General features: G+C 38.0%; 1 protein-coding gene across 1 annotated transcript; it reads right to left on the bottom strand.

The window, feature by feature from the left end:
• Positions 1 to 650: 650 nt before the first annotated feature.
• csrnp2 (cysteine-serine-rich nuclear protein 2) lies at positions 651 to 14995 on the bottom strand. The gene is made up of 5 exons (XM_055056950.1): positions 14428 to 14995; positions 11106 to 11275; positions 9610 to 9869; positions 7332 to 7628; positions 651 to 6517 (listed from the first exon to the last, which is right to left on the bottom strand). Exons 2-5 carry the CDS (start codon positions 11260 to 11262, stop codon positions 5519 to 5521), a joined length of 1713 nt encoding a protein of 570 aa, XP_054912925.1. The 5' UTR covers positions 11263 to 11275; positions 14428 to 14995; the 3' UTR covers positions 651 to 5518.
• Positions 14996 to 17401: the final 2406 nt, after the last annotated feature.

Below are 17401 nucleotides of genomic sequence, written 5' to 3'. Positions count from 1 at the left end.
TGTCATTTATGAGTGCAAAAAACCAATACTGAAATGTAAAACCTAGAACAAAACAAAACTCTGAAAGTTTATCTGCAGAAGTTTGTAAGAAATTCTTATTGTTCATCTACAACAAGAAAGTGAAATACTGGACCATGACCCAAAAGAATAGTTTCCATATTAGAGCTTTGAGGTGGAGACTTTATGTTATTGAGGTTGTTTTTCTGGGTAAAGAGCAACTTCAGCACCTTGAAGCTGACTCTGATTGGTTGTTTTTGGTGGCGAATTTCAAGAAGATCTATATTTTTACAAATTATGTCTCATAACAAACACTGTCAAGACTTAGTGACAGATTTGTTAAATGAGAAAGATGTAAAAAAAAAAAAAAAAAAAAAACATACTGGAACTGAAATGCTCGGCTTGTTAACAATCATCCGACATATTTCACTTGATAACGTGTTTTTACTTTTAAGTATGAGTCTTTTTGGTTGAATTCTGCTCGATTATAATCTCACATCACAGCTCTGTCTGGGCTTTCTCCAGTTCAACTGGATTAAGACTGTTCATGTAAATTTATAAAATCTCCATGGTATTTCAGCCTTATAATCTGTAAAAATATATATATATATTAAGAAAGGGAACCATCCACAGAATAAAACACAATTTCTGAATGAAGTACTTTATTGTTTTTATTTTTGTATAAAAACTTTTGTTTTTCCACTTTAGGCAACAAGTAGCATGAGAGTCCCGTTCTCACAGCTTTTAGGTGAAGTCATCAGTCTTCTCAACAATCGCTCACCCCTTTCATACAGTTAAACACACAAACACAGAGAGCGCTAGAGTTAATTTGGTAACAGTGGTCGCAAACCTAAATCTATGAGCAGAAAGCCAAAGACAAAAGCTCAACAATACTCTGCCTGCAATCATCATTACTTCAAACATGGTATCATGTCAAGGCAAGTCACACGAGCACAGAAGAGCCACGATAAATCTGCAGCCTCACAACAACTACAGGAGACCGCTTTGTTAAAAGACTGATGGATGGCGGCGTCGTTTAATTAGGTCTGAAACCACTGCCTTGTTGCAGCTCTTATACAGGATTATATAAAGACAATACAAAAGGCTAAAGAAACACATCAGACAACTTATACACAGCAGCACATCCTGTGTTAGGCGAGCCGTTGCCCAAAGCAACTGTGAGAATTTCAGGCACCAGAACAAAGGACAGATTTTGTGTAAGAGCTGCCGGCTCGCTTCCGCAGCTCCGGGTTCTTTAGACAGAGCTTGAAGAAAAGAAACCCAAAAAATAAAAAGTAAAAATAAAGTTACACGACTGCGTTTACACACTTGGTGACAAAAAAAAAAGAAAAAGCGCCTCATCTTACTGTCAGCACATTTAAAATTTGCAGTACGGGAACTATTGCATTTCTACAGGAGGCTTTCCAGTACTTTTTTAGTTCAGGATCAATCAGCAAGAAACATCTCCATGAAATCATTCCTCCCACCGGTTCACAAGTGTAAGTTGTAAATCTATAACATCAGCACCTTTTAGGTTTAAAATACGCATTCTTACTAAAGTTCCAGCTCTAATAGTCTAAGTAACATTCACGCATGCATGCACACGGATTTAAAACGCAACTTTCTCACCAACATGGACGTACGACAGTAAAGTAGGTTAATACACAAACACATTTCAGACACACAAAATCAAGCTGTAAGTCTGATTCATAAATTATTAACATCACATTGATTGGTGTAAGTACTTTTAGCTGCACATGTTGCAGATTACAATTAACTCAAATGCTTGTTTTTTATTTTCGAAGTGCCCCGTAAACGTATTTATACCCCTTGAACGTTTTCATATTTTGTCATGTGACATGATTTTGAATTCACACTGATACCCCGAAATAAAATCCAGTGCAACCAACTGGCCTCAGAAATCAACTAATGACTTCTGAAACAATTAATTGATTAATTAAATCACAGTCAACTAATTTAGTAATCGATTTATCGTCAATTAGAGTATAGAGACTCAAAAAAAAGGCTGTTTGCTGAAAAACGACAACATATTTAGAGCACTAATTAACTGCATTAACATTCAAGATAAAAACACCTTAAGATGTTAGTTTGTTTTAGCGATAGTGGCATCGTTTCAGATTCACAAAAGGAATGTCCTTTTATTGCCTCCTACGCTATAAAATGTTCATTTTCTTATTTTAAACAGGGATTGAACTATTTCCTTATATTCATGGAAATAATGAATACAAGAATTATTTCCTTATGTAACATTGTATATAAAAAAGTATCAAGTGTAGGGCTGTTGTAAATTGTTATTTCAGTACTCGAGAAAATTGTAACAAATAAAATAAATATTTTTAAATAATGCCATAACAGTGGTGTTAATATTGGACATCAGTATTAGCCAAACTTTTCATATCCATCTCTAAATAACTTTTCTGTAGATTTTCTGAGCTATTTTTGTTAAACTGTAACAATAATAACAATAAGTCAACCGGGACAAAAATGACAAAAAGTTAGAAATTTACTAATAAAATTAAGAAAACAGCAGGTCATCCTTTGTTATGCTAATACAGCTTAGCGTTCATCAACAACAGAGCTTTGCGCAACACAAATAATCATCATGGTGCTAAATATTAAAACATATTTTAAAGAAGTTTTAGATAATTTGCCTTGAGAAATTTTAACAATCAAGGTCCTTGAATCATTTGACGTTAAAGCCCTACTTCAATGTTTAATTGAAAAATCTGTAGAATGTGTCAAATTTTTTAATGCGATTAACTAATTAATCATCACAGAAATTGCAAGAATAATCAATTCTTAAAATAATCATGAGTTGCAGCCGATTGAACACATATTTATGTTGTGTGCAACATAATATCGGTATTATGTTTCACCTCCAGAGGTGTGTTGGAGGACATTATGAAACAAACAGCAGGAAGAAGGAAGACAGCAGACAAAATGCAGCTCGTCACCATCAGCGTGTGAATGGCTGAATGCAGTGAGAAGCGTTTTGAGGTCGTCCAGACTTGATGAAGGCCAGTTTACCGTTTACCAAAAACCAGCGGTGAGTTCAGGACAATCATAAGAAAAAATAATAAATGTTGCAAATGAATTGAGATTAAGAGGGATTTTAGGGGGTTGGATTATGAGCTTAAATATGCAACTAGTGATTCAGTACAGTGCTTACATTTACATCATGTTGATGTGTTAGAATGGCCTAGTCAAAGTCCAGACCTTATTCCTACTGAGAGTCTGTGGCAAGTGTTCTCCACCCAATCTGAGCTTGTTAGAATTTCAGTCAGGAAATACAAACGCACTCCACACTTTTCAGATTTATATCTGTAGAAGAAATCCTAAAACAATGTATCTTTTGCTTTTTCTTCAATTTTGCACTAATATTTGTAAGTCCATCACACAAAACACCAATAAAATTGATTTAAATTTGTGGTTGTGACATGATTTTTTTTTATTTATCTTTTTTTGAAGGTTGCAGGGGAACAAATTAGTTTCCAAGGCACTCTAGTTTGGCTCGATTTATAATCAGCACTTCTTTACACAAAAAAACAAGCATTGAATTGACTAAGAAGTTCTGTTCTGGCATTTTATCACAACATATGACTGATTATGGAGTAACAATGTGGCACTGTGAAAGAAATAACGTTTCCTTTCATTCCCAAACAGACTGCAATTACTGAAGAGCATCTAATTCACAAAAGACACATTAATTCAAGAAATAATGTCAGTAAATTAGCTATCAGTGAATTTTTCTTCTCATTCCTTTGACTGCAATTGTGCCGGCAGTCCGAAAGTAAGTGATAGTAACAACTAAGGCCAGTGCTAATCCACTGCCATCTTGGTTCTTCCTTCATATCTCCGAGCGGCGGAGCTGGTGCTGCTTTCACTTCACAATGTGCACACAGACCCAAAAAAAACAGCAGCTCTCCAGCATGTTGCAAATGCTGCGTGTACAGTACGCAAAAAAAAAACAAGTATCTCCAGGATCATTCGGTGTGGTTAGCAGAGGGAGCGATCGGACGCCTTCGTTTGGCTCGACTACAGCATCAGGTTTGTCATGGTGGAAAAAGAGCCAGCAGGTACGCCGGCATTTTGCACACAATTAGCAGTTTGTGTTCAGCGTTGATAGCTTTATTATACATCAAGCCAACAAAAAGGCTTCAGTCAGCATTTGCACTCTGTGTTTCTGTAGCTGAGTTAATGGTTTCCAAATAAGGCCGCATTCATCACCCCCGCAGAATCCCCTCTAAGGTTGATTTTATGTATTCATTCTCTCGCTGCACCCTGGGAGTGATCGTAATGTGCTTCCAGCATCTCTGCTTCTGTTTTCTGATGCTCTTAAGAAACTTAATGTTACTCACTAGAAAGCTATGTTCACACTGCAGGCCTTAATGCTCAAATCAGACTTTTTTTAATGACTTTTTGTTGTTGCTGTTGTGGTTGACTTGTATGCGATTTCCTGCATGAACTACATGCAGTGATGAAGTAGCGAGCGCGGTCACTAGTTGCATTTATATTTACCTAAATGTTGCGCAAACTTGAATTATGACAATAACTTTGCCAATTTAGAGAACAATTCAATAAGAACCTTTTGTGCTAAGATGGAAGTTTTTTGGCTGCATCAAAATTAGTGTATTTGTGAAAATTGTAACTTTTCTTTGCATCACATGAGTTGCAACTGAATCCAGATGCGACGGTAATACTGTGCAGCAGCGAGTCTGCTCAACGGCTGAGTTGCCATTTATCTAAACACTTCACTAACTGGAATTATGACAATTAATTTGCCAAATATAAACACGACAACTTTGAAAAAAACTAACACCAAGCATATTTCGCAAAATTGCAAAGGAAACATGATTTTTTTTGCGTCACACAAGTCACATGATCAACAATCGGATGTTACTACTGGCAGAAACGACAAAGAAGAAGTGATTTTAACTGTTTTTCTTTTTTAATGAAAACAGTGAAACAATTGTGAAATTATGTTGTTTCGACTTTAGTGAAACATCAACACAGTTTTACGCACATTTGTAATAAAAACGCAGCTAATGTTTTTCAATGTGAATGTAAAATTGTCCTACTTTCCAACTTTCTCTTTATGGATTACTCTCTGTTCAAGTTTAATTACTTTATATTTAAGCAAAAATAAGTCTGTGCATAAAATTATGTAACTTAAATTGCCAGCATTAGATTAGCTTTGCTGCCTGGCTTTTTTAAATAAGAAAAATATAAAAGAATTATTAAAAATACATTAGGTGGCAGAGAGAACATGTAATGCTATTCGCAGGGCAGAAAAAACTTACAACTTAAAATCGATTTCCAGAGCTGTGAATTGTGATTCTTGATAAAATTGTTTTTTTCTGCGTCTCTGGTTTAGGCTGCAGTGTGAACGTAGCCTAAGACACCTGTAGATGTTGTGAATAGCTGTGATAAATGTGGAATATGTAGTATTTACTCATCTTAGATGAAGCTATTGTGCAAAATATCTGCAAAGACGCTAATGCTAAACTTCAGGAGGCAGTGGATCTGCTTCTTTCTCCAAGCCGGACTCCTGGTTCTGCTCTTTTGGGACGTTGTTATCCGGACTTGAGAGACTCTTCTTCGCCTCCACATCTGTGCACAAGTGCATGTTGGTCAAACTGTCGCCCACAATCTGTCCGCTGGCATTGACGTGACGTGTGTCCCCTTGGAAATCTATAATTGCTTCCTGCTTCTTCTCTGTGAGCTCAGCTCCACCTGTGCTCTGTGAAGGCTCGCTCTGCGAAGGCTCGCTCTGCAAAGGCTCGCCCTGCAAAGGCTCGCTCTGCAAAGGCTCGCCTTGCAAAGGCTCGCCCTGTGAAGGCTCATCCTGCTCGTCTCCCTCAGCTGCAGGCAGCGTCTCGAAGGCGCTGGGCTCGATGGCGCTGAGCTGATAGTAGAGCAGAGAGTCTTTGAGGAGCTCCGACGGACTCTCCTCCTGGGAGTCAGAAATGCACAAGACGGTAGCGCCCGTCGGAAAAGGTCCCTGCAGGAGGATCTGATCAACACCTTGAGCTGCTTCTTCTTGCTCAGGCAGGAGGCAGAGAGGGTGTGACCCCGCGACCCCAGCAGAGCTCAGCTCCTGCTGCACCGCCTCCTCTCTCTCCCGTCTCTCCTGCTCCTCGGCGCTCTGCAGGTGCAGCACGGCCGTCTCGTTTTCCCGCTCCAGGATATCCTGCTCCACCAGGAGATCGTGGACCTCTTCCACCGACTGCACCTCGCTCTCCTCCAGCTCCGAGTCCAGGCCGATGCCGGAGGACAGGGTCGGGGACGTGGGGCAAGTGGAGGAGGGCGAAGACAAGGGGTCGGATTCAGTGTACGGCTCCCCGGGACCCGCTATGGGCGTCCTCCTCTTCTCCACATCCAGCTTCATTATGGTGTGCAGGTAGTGTGTTCGGACGCGCAGGGGGTTGAACTCGATGCGACCGGCAGCGTTGCCGCAGCCATCCCTGGAGCAGCCGCATGGAAAAGACATGCGATCCACCTGAAGAACAAACAAAACACACCCTTCTCACCACTTCACTCCAGAAACAGGTTAGGATTGGTCTAGCCACATAAAACATGTTCATTACATTTCCTTTAGAAATCAGATTTTAACTTGCTCAGTTCTGCCTATTATGATCTGCTTCCAGAAAGAGCTGCTGCCTCTTTAAATCCAAATAAGCTGCTGCTGGCCACACCCCTAATCTCAAAATTTACACTGAAAAACTGCTGAGTTCCTTTAAATAAAAACCCCCCCACCTGTTTAGAGTTGCTTATGGACCATAATAAATTAAAAACTGACCAACATATTTTATGTTTTTTATTATTTCAACGTAACGTTTCACAAAATACAGTGTCTATTGTTTTCACAGCTTTTGACAGTATTATGTTTTTAAGACGTTTCTGAGTTCAAATAAGCTCGATTGAAACTTGCTAGATCTATATTCTCTTACTGGAAAGGCCTTCAAACAACCGTACCTCTTTGAAAAGCATTAGCAGAGCCTCCTGCAAATGTTTTCTGGACGATAAGTCAACAACAACACATTTGTCTTTTCCAGCAGCCGTTGTACAGAGCATACAGCAGTAAGACCAGCTGACAAAACCAGCTGCGGATCTGCTAGGGTTGCTTAAGCTGCGGTACTCATTTTTGTAACGGCTCATTTTCCAGACACCAAAAAACTCAAACTTATTGCCAAAACCTGCTGGGCGTTTTGGCAGCTGCATCATTTTTAAACACAAATAGAAGTAGAAAAAAGTGCAAAATGTGAATTTTGCATCTGATTTGCCAGATTTTCCTTCTTTTTAGCAAGTCTTACCTGGCACTTAATGCCGGCCTGGCTGCAGCCGCAGTGGCGAGGGTCGCAGAACAGGCGACAGTCACAGCCACATTCCTCCCTGGAGAGGCGGATGGCTCTCAGTTCGGTTTTCTCCCGCGCGTCGATGCGCGCGATCCCGGAGGCTCGCAGCAGGGCCCGGCGGCGCTTCGTCGGCAGAGGCTGGAGGAAGAAACAGTCGTCCACCTCGACGGCGTCCACGTCAAGATCCTCATCGGAGACGTCCTCCAGAGTTAGCAGGTCCGCCTGAGCGCACTCCACCGTGCCGTTCCTCGTCAGCTGTGGGAGGGAAAGTAGAGCCGTGAAGCAACCGCTGTCCTCACTCCAGCTCAGAAGGAAAATCCCAACGGCGTCATAAAAGCACATCTTTAAAAGTGACAAACTTAAAAAGATTTCTTTTATTTGTAGATGAGGCTAAAGAACTCCCGTTTTCTTAAAAGGCACAAAGCAGATAGGATCCTTTATTCCTTTGGGAAAATTACATTTCATTTTAGTCCAAAACGGAAATCTTTTTATGAAACGTTCTCGTTATAAACTCATATTTTTATTAGCTTGTTTAACTGAGTCTTAAATATTTGTTTTATTGCGGTGTTTGTATAATTTTTTATTTGTTTTATCAGAGCATGATTTTCTTCTAAATCAATCTCAGAGACAAATAAATAAATAAATAAATAAAGGTTAAATAACACTAAAAATGTTAAATAAAATGATTTTAATTTCCTTCAGCAAAAAAATGAAGGATATGAAATAATATTTATATTCATAGATCAAAGAATATGCCTTTCTCTTATTCAATCAATAATATGTATGTAAGTGAATTCAGTTAGTTGATAGATTTATGGATTAAAAATACACAGGATGCATTTAATGAATAGAAAAAAAATCTCTCTTCTCTTTCTCTTTTTATAATATCTTATAATATGAACACATTTATATTTTACCAACTCAATATATACAAATTTCTACACTTCTAATCTACAACTATAAAAAAAAAAAAAAATGATTCAGGGTTGGAACTAAACCGAAACATTTATGCTGCTATTTCAAATGTGTGAATGGAATTGTTTAATGAATTTTTCAGGTAAAAATACAAAATACTCTGCTGCAATACAAATGAGGTGGAAAGAGTTTCTGAAATCCCCAGAGGCCATCCGCCCTTTTGTTGCGGTTTAGCCTGCAGCAACCGAGCTGATGACATCACATGCAACGTTGGTGAGTAATGCAGGTAGAAAGTTTCTCCACTCCTGTGGTTATGCAGCTGAATTTAAAGCAGGGAGAGAAAATGGTAGCTGAAAACCGTAAGAATAATACAAAAACCCAAAGAAATCTGAGAATAATCTGGAGGATATCCAAAGAAAGACGCTGCATTATTAATGTTATTGCAATATTCTGCAAATTGGTATTAATTCTGGACATATTTGGTTCAAAAAGTAGCAAAGATGGATGAAGAATAAGTGTTCCTCCACAACTATCTGAAAATATTCAATTATTCAAAAAAACAATCCTCATCAGAGGCAGAGAAGATTAAATGTTCCCAACATTATGGTGCAAAAAAGACAGTATAAATCAATATTCCAGTTTTTTCTTTAAAAAAAAGATAAATCAATAAAAAACTTTTAAATTCTTGAAGATATTTTTTCCAGTTACCACAATTTTTTAAAGATATTTATGTATGTGAGAAACATAAATAAAAATTTTACTTAAATATTTTTAAATGTATAATATTTATGTGTGCCAATACATTAAAAAATAGTAAGTTGTAATTTTATTGAAATCTGAGTTCAATAAATGTACTGAGACACATACATTTATTTCAGTATTTTTAAAATATATTTTCCTTATTTAAACCACTGAAATAAAAAGGAAATTTATATAAATGCTTGTAAATATAATAATTTTTACATTCATTTTTAAGTTAAGTATTTAATAAATTATGAAAACAGTTCAATAATAATAAATTTAAAAAATGCTTTTTTTTTATTTCAGATATTTCTAGATCTTTATTTAATTTATTTAATTCTGACAATTTTTATTCAGATTTTCTAGAAATTTCAATGCATTTAAATTTGCATGATGCAAAAACATTGAAATGTGGAAAAAATAAATAAAAAGTCATCTTTAAGGAGCGATTACTTTTTAACAGTGTTGTCAATGGAGTCAGAATCAGTTCACCTGTTAGTGGTCAGCATGTTTTGCCTGAATGGTCAATAATCTGATCATGAATGGTTTTAATTAATGCAGAGAACATCCCTGGATGTACCTTCATCTTGCGAGCGTTGAGCTTCTCCTCGCAGGTGCTGGCGCAGCGTGTGTCTTGGCTGCTTTCCTGTTCGCGTGCGAACTCGCCCAGCGTGTAGTGTCTGATGGAGGAGTGGTGACGCGCCATGCCCAGGGAGCTGCCCCCCTGGCTGGGCACGCTGGTGAAGCCCTGCCGCCGGGGGAAGTAGTACACCGTCACCACATCGAAGCGAACCCGCTTCCCGCCCTGCGACGGCTTGTGCTGTCTGAGGATGGAGGTGGCTGATGACGGAGGAACAAAGAGTTGGAGCTGAGTGTTTCATTTCAGACCTATTGTGCTTCCTTAAACAGGCTATGATAAGTGTATGGTTATACAAAACATGATTATTACATTTTTGCCAAAACCATTCTTTAAGTAGAGTTTTTAGTCTGAAAATTTGCCAGGTAACGACACAGTTTGATCATTTTAGAGAAACCATAAGATAAACTTATTACCAAAAAAAAAGGATGTTTATTTTTTTGGGCTGCTTTTAGAAGCAGTTGTGGCACAAATTTTATTTTATTTTTTTCAATGAACGAATGTCATAAAACATTCTAATTTATATAAAACTCAAAGGCCCAAATCAGATGAGTTGTGTTTATATTTTGAATTTTTATGAATATAAACAACGTCTAAGTACTGTCAATTATAACATCATAAACCACTGATGCATCTACAAGTGAAATGATAAAAATGGTAATTAGTGGAAAATTACAACTAATTACATCCATATTGTGTATTTATAAAATTAACTGAAACATATTGAAATTGTAGACGTAACAGCATTCGTTTTCGTGTTTATGAATATATTTATTAGCCTTCTGAACTGATGTGAAAATGTTTTTTTTTCTTTACAAACGCAGTTTACGTCAGCTATCGCCAAATTACGGCACTCCATATTCCGCCTGTGCTTATGCTAGTCTGCAAAATGGCAAAGAAGAACTTCAGATCAAAAAACAGATAATTGAATCATTTTTCAGTATCCATCACCTAATTGGTGTATACAAAATCACAAACAATACTTTTTTGACCTGAAAATTAACCAAAGTAAGACTAACTAATAAAAACTAAACTAAAACGAAACAATATTTAATTAATAAAAACTTGCAAATATACTCTAAAAACTCATTTGACAGACAGACAGACAGACAGACAGACAGACAGACAGACAGACAGACAGACAGACAGACAGACAGACAGACAGACAGACAGACAGACAGACAGACGACAGACAGACAGATAGATAGATAGATAGATAGATAGATAGATATAGATAGATAGATAGATAGATAGATAGATAGATAGATAGATGATAGATAGATAGATAGATAGATAGAACAAACAAAATAAACTAGAATAAAAAAACAAAACTTTTATAACCCTGGGAGGCAAAAACTGATGCAAAATATGACTTTTGCATTATAATTCCCCTTTAAATATCCCAGGTGTGTGTTTCTTTTTTCTCTGCTGTTGCTTACGAGTGAACGGGGTGGAAGGTGGGTTGAGGCTGTCGCAGCTGTCTGCGCTGTCACTGCTGGAGATGTCATCGTCCGAGTCCTTAGGTGTAGAGAACAGAGAGCCGCTGTCCACCTCTTCATATCTTCGTTTGAGGCTTAGGGACGGACCTGCCTCCATGGAAACCTGCTATCTGAGGGCAGTCGGGCAACAAGAGCCACTGTGTTTAAATGCCTGTCAAATCCGTTACAAGGAAACTTTCTCTGCATGTTTTAAGACTAAATGTTTGCTCTGTTTCTGCTCTGACGATGTGGAAACCAACAACACATCTGCCTCCTGTCGCCTGTATTCCACCTCCATCATTTCATCCGTCTGCCTCCGCCGCTGCTCCATCCTGAACGTCGCACATTAAATCCCGTTCTGAAATTATCAAGCGTGGAGCCGTAACCATGGCAACTGGGCAAGCGCAGTTCACGCGAAGAGCCTCGAAGCGAGCGGCCTCAATGGCGTTAACCCACCTGATTCCCTTTCAGACAGCCACAAGGTGAAATTTATCGCATCTGCAGCTTTAATCAAAGTGAACGGAAGCACCTTAAGCTGTGGCTCAGATTCCGATGAGAACACGACGCTTTGCCCGTTAACAAAACCACAAACTTAATGCAGCTATGTATTAATGCAGTAACTAAAGCCCAGTTACTGCATTAGTGATGTCCTAGGCAGAGCTGCGCATGAATGCATATATGCTGAAGGTCGGCTGGGCAGACAGAAATTCAGATGTATAAACAGATTCAGTGGTTAGATGAAGGACAGATGGATGAATAGATGATGGATGAATGGATTGACCGACTGATGTCGCATTTTAGATTTTCATCTAGTGATGAAAGTGAAGTAGCTCCTTGAATTACTGCCAAATCAGAAGCTGTGACTCAGAAATCAACTTTAGCATTAAACTCTCTCAGGGTGCAATGACACATATATTTTTATGGGTCTTGGCAAAATGTAACGTTTTAATTGTTGACTGTGTGGTGTTTTCAGTGACTTTGTAGTTTTGTGTTTTTATTATGCAACATTGGCTTGTTGCTGAAATGTACGATACAAAAAATGTGATAGATTGATTTTTACAATTTTGACAGGGAAGGGGGCAATTTAGCTTGAGACCCCCTTTATTAATGCTTACAGATGGAGGTGTAAGCATTTTACATCCCCAAATAATAAACACAAGAACATAAATTTCTTACATTTATTGTTAAACATTCCTTATAAGAATTTTGATTGTTACGACTTTTGAAACTCTGGAAATGTCCAAAAGATTAAAAATTTTTGGACTTTTGAGTCTCAGAAATCTCCACATTTACAGTGTAAAAGATGTCTTACATTATTCTCAACATTTCTCAGCTTTTGTCTCGCAAATTTTCAATTTTCCAAACTCGGAAGTTTCCACATTTTTGTCTAGAAAATTTCTTAAATTAATTGAAAAATGTTCTAGTTTTTGTCTAGCAAATTTTTGACATTCCAAACTCTAGAAATTTTTCTACAAAGTTTTATCAAATTAATTTCAGTTTTAAGTCCAGCTTTTCCTCGGACTTTTGTCTATTACTTTCTCATTTTCACCAAAACTCAGCTGTTGTCATAAATATAATTTTAACAATGACATTTTGTGCCCAGTAAATGTTATTAAATTAACCGTTGTCCTTTATTGAGCATCAATAAATAAGCCTCTGTGCAACTTTATATCAACTTTTATTGTTCATAAGACATAAAAATGTTATTTTTTACTTGATTTTTTTTTAACACACTACATGAATATTTATTCACATTCAGTCAAAAGAGACTCACTATACAGCACTGATTTGAATTAAATCAAATTAAAATTGATCAAATCAGTGAATCAAAGTGAGTTCTTCAAATTAGCCTTAGCTAACATTGTTTACTGTGCTGGTCTAGGTGAAATAAACTTGAATTTAATGGAGTGGTAAGTCTAGTTTGCATGTTTGTAGCTCATGTATTGAGGTATAATTGAATAAAAAAGAATCAAATAACATTTATTGCCCCTCTGCTGCATCAGCAACAAAGTGACAGGCAAGTTGAAGTGTTTAGATTCACATAAAGATGAAAATATTAAATTAGACATTTAGGGCAAGAATAAAAGACATTAGGGCAAATTTACAGCATAAAAACACAATGCACTTGTAAAAAAATAGCATACCTATATTAAAATGTGTAATAATTTTAAAACATGTGACTGCACATCTGTGCATAAAAGAATATTTACAAGAAATGGTAAAACTGTGCTTTGGTGGGATGTTAGCATAGCTGAATAGATGTAAATGTACAACTTATAGTGTGTGAAAGCCTGTTACAATAACCAATAAATCAATGAATCACATGATATATTAAAATGAACTCAATAATTAGCATTTTTATCTTTCTCTTTCCACTAAAAACTGGATGGATAAAGTCTTCAGTCTGGTGCTTTGGTCGCAACTCGCCCTTTGGTTTACAGAGACTTCATTATTTCTTTTATTTGTTGTTTTTGTTGTTTTGCTAATTTATTTCAGATATTCCCACTCAGGGGTTAGAACAGAATTTATTGATCTTTGAGAATGTGTTCTTGCATTATTTTGCCATCATTACCATTATATTACTTGAAAATGGTCTCAAACGACAATATTATCGTTTATCGCAATAACTTCTGGGCAATTTATTGCCTGGCTCCTTATTGTGCCTGGCTCTATTCTTTAAAACACAATTTATGATCTATTCTGGCTGTACAATATTAATAAATACTAATACACCTCAATGTTGCAATAACTAAAATGTCTCCACCTCTCTCTTTATGAGCTTTAACATCTAAACCATTGAGATCAGGTGTATCAAGGAGAGTAACAATCCATCAAGGTGACCAAATATGATACTGCCAAGCGCTTTACATGGTTTTACATCCTTTCTTTTTTTTTTTTTTTTTTGCATTATTGCACAGAAAGCCAATAAATTGTGCAACTCTACATATGCACACATTCATGCAAAACGATAAGAGGTGAATTTTAATTAAAATCAGACGTGGAGTTTCTTCCACTGAGGCTGCTGCAGCTGCTGTGTGTTTCAGTCTAACCATGACTTGCAGAGTGGACATGATGTCGGTTGAAATGCATTGTAAAAACCCCGAACACTATCAGCCTATAACAGGCAAATGCTCGGTCCTCCCAATCACCATTTAACCATCTCCCCCCCCCCCCCCCCCCCTTTTTTTCCACTCCCTCTCTCCCTTTCACACACACACACACACACACACACACACACACACACACACAAAGCCCACATTTAAGAGACACTAGACCTCCTTACCTGGGGCAGAAAGAGAGACCCTTAATCCAACAGCCTCGGAGGTCGTCTTTCTTTCCAATCCGAGCTGCACATCAATCTTTTATCGCGCAGTGAGACGCTTTTCATGTGCAAAAACGACCGATAGCCCTGCAACAAAGTGATCTGGCTGATTGTCAATTTGCAATACTTCTCTGTCTCTTGCTAGCTATAGGAGGTTACATGGGTTGCAAGCTCATTGTTCTGCACGCCGAAAGATTACAGTGGCCTGACAGGAGCGACTGCTTTTATTTAAATGTGGCATACCTCTGTGTTTAAAGGACAGCCGAGAGGAAAAAAGGAAGAAAGAGGGGCGTCATTGGGTTATTCCCAACATTTTTCGGTGCAGCATGAACAACGCACACAGCCGGATGTGCTATCTTCCCAATATGAGGCTGAAAATTATTACAATGGAGAAATCCGCTGTCATTTGTGCTCGCTTATCGCTTTTTTTCTTTCTTTGCTCTTTTCTTTTTTACCCCCCTTTCTGCTTCCTCACCGGGACCGGGCTCGGTCGGCTGGGCTCACTTCGCTGTCTTCTCGCTTTTTAAATAAAACAACACAGGAGGGAAAAAACGCGCATTGGTTTGTTTCGTTTGGTGTCAGATTGTTGGAGATTTTCTGACGAGAAGACGCTTTTTCCCCTCTCCACCCCGGTTCGCCCCGGCCCCGCTTGTTACAATGTAACAATGGAGGAGGAATTCTTTCCTGCAGACGTATTTATAGCCGTCGTGACGCCACAAACTCGCCCTGGCAACAAGGCATGCTGGGAAGTGAAGTGTTTTAGATTCATTTCTCAATCTTTGTTCGGTTTAATCTTTTATCATTTTATTTACAGGTACAGTAAATACACATATAAGCAGTTTTTTTTTATGACAACAGTGAAATTATTTGTCTCCTTTGGATTATTTAGCCTGTCATAAGACAAAAAAAACTTATATTTTAAACATGACATTCATTTATTTATATTTATGTAAATTAGAAAGTTACGTATTTGGTTTACAAAACCAGAAATTGCCAACCAACTAGCTAGCAAGTGCTAAGTATTTAATAACAAGTTTAAAGTCTAAATCAGTTCCCAACAAAATATTTAGCGACACGCTTTAGTTAGCAAGCTAAATGTTTAGCATGTTAACTAAATAGTCCGTTTGCCATCTGAGTGCCTCTCAGGGCCTGAGAGTCACTCAGAGTTGTTTTTTTTTATTATTTTTTTTTGGTTGCTCTTATGGACTGCGTAAACTGAGCACCTTTCCATTCGAAGTTCTACAAGTACCCCAAGGACCATCGGAACAGTTAGTCTTCCATGTTAAACTTTAAAACTCCAGCTGTCTCTCTGATCCAAATCGTAAACTCATCGCTTACATCAGGTGTTTTCCCCAGGCTTTGAAAACAGCAGTCATCAAACCACTGTTAAAAAAGAACAACCTGGACAAATCACTATTGCAGAATTACAGGCCAATCTCAAACCTCCCATTCATCAGCAAAGTTATTGAAAAAACTGTGTGTAAACAATTAAATAGTTTCCTCATGATGACCAACTGCTTTGACACTTTCCAGTCTGGTTTTCATGCTCACCACAGCACGGAGACTGCCCTCGTAAAAGTATTCAATGATATCCATATAAATACGGACTGTGGGAGAACCACGGTGCTGGTTCTGTTGGATCTCAGTGCAGCTTTTGACACTGTCGACCATGACATATTACTGAATCGACTTGAAAGTTGGGTTGGACTCTCTGGTTCGGTGCTCGACTGGTTTGAATCCTACATAAAGAACAGGGATTTCTTTGTTTCAATTGGAAACTTCTCATCAAAGAGGTCAAAGGTCACATGTGGGGTACCCCAAGGTTCAATCCTAGGACCCCTCTTATTTAATATTTATATTCTCCCACTAGCTCAGGTCATAACAGGAAATAATATTAGCTACCACAACTATGCGGATGACACACAGCTCTACATTACGATGTCACCAGGTGACTCTGAACCCATCCAATCACTGAATAAATGTTTAGAACAGATAAATGTGTGGATGTGCCAAAACTTTCTCCAACTGAACAAAAATAAAACTGAAGTCATTATTTTTGGACCTAAAGAGGAACGATCTAGAGTCAATGCACAGCTTCAGTTATCACAACTAAAAACTAGTGATCAGGCCCGAAACCTGGGAGTAGTGATGGACTCGGACTTGAACCTCCAGAGCCACATAAAGACAGTAACAAAATCGGCCTTCTATCACCTGAAGAACATCTCCAGGATTAGGACTAATGTCTCAGCCAGATCTAGAGAAACTCATTCATGCGTTTGTCTTTAGTCGCATTGATTATTGCAACAGCATCTTCACAGGCCTGTCCAACAAATCAATCAAACAGCTGCAACTGATCCAGAATGCTGCTGCTCGCGTTCTCACTAGAACCAGGAAGATAGATCACATAACACCAGTTTTAAAGTCCCTCCACTGGCTCCCTGTAGCTCAAAGAATAGATTTTAAATACTGTTGTTAGTTTACAAATCACTGAATGGTTTAGCACCACAATACATCAAAGATCTGCTGTTGTTGTATCAACCTTCCAGACCTCTCAGGTCTTCTGGTTCTGGTCTGCTCTGCATCCCCAGAACCAGAACCAAGAGAGGAGAAGCAGCTTTCAGCATCTATGCACCAAAACTTTGGAACAAACTTCCAGAAAACTGTAAAACAGCGGAAACCCTGACTTCCTTCAAATCTCAAGTAAAAACGCACCTGTTTAGAGTTGCATTTGAAATGTAATATGTATGGATTTGATTTTGTGGATATGTATGTAATTTTTTTTTTTTTTTTTTTTTTTTTTTTTTTTTTTTTTTTTTTTTTTTTTTTCCTGTTGGGCAACGGGGCCGGCGAATACCCGTGGTTAAACGGACGGCGGAGTCCCGGCGGTAACAGGCGCTTAAATTCCGTGTCAAAGGGAAGGGGGAAGAAAGGGAAA

Source organism: Poeciliopsis prolifica, unplaced genomic scaffold (genome assembly GCF_027474105.1).
Source record: "Poeciliopsis prolifica strain line A6 unplaced genomic scaffold, Auburn_PproV2 SCAFFOLD046, whole genome shotgun sequence".
NCBI classification, from domain to species: domain Eukaryota; kingdom Metazoa; phylum Chordata; class Actinopteri; order Cyprinodontiformes; family Poeciliidae; genus Poeciliopsis; species Poeciliopsis prolifica.
Note: the sequence above shows the minus strand (reverse complement) of the source record. Positions and strands in the feature narration are given on the sequence as shown.

Excerpts from the sequence above, each read along its gene's own strand:
- csrnp2 (XM_055056950.1), bottom strand. The coding sequence starts at position 11,262 with ATGGAGGCAGGTCCGTCCCTAAGCCTCAAACGAAGATATGAAGAGGTG. Across the intron at positions 7,629-9,609 it reads TCAACGCTCGCAAGATGAAG|CTGACGAGGAACGGCACGGT; the intron begins GTACATCCAGGG and ends TCCCTCCCACAG. Across the intron at positions 6,518-7,331 it reads AGGCCGGCATTAAGTGCCAG|GTGGATCGCATGTCTTTTCC; the intron begins GTAAGACTTGCT and ends TTTGTTCTTCAG.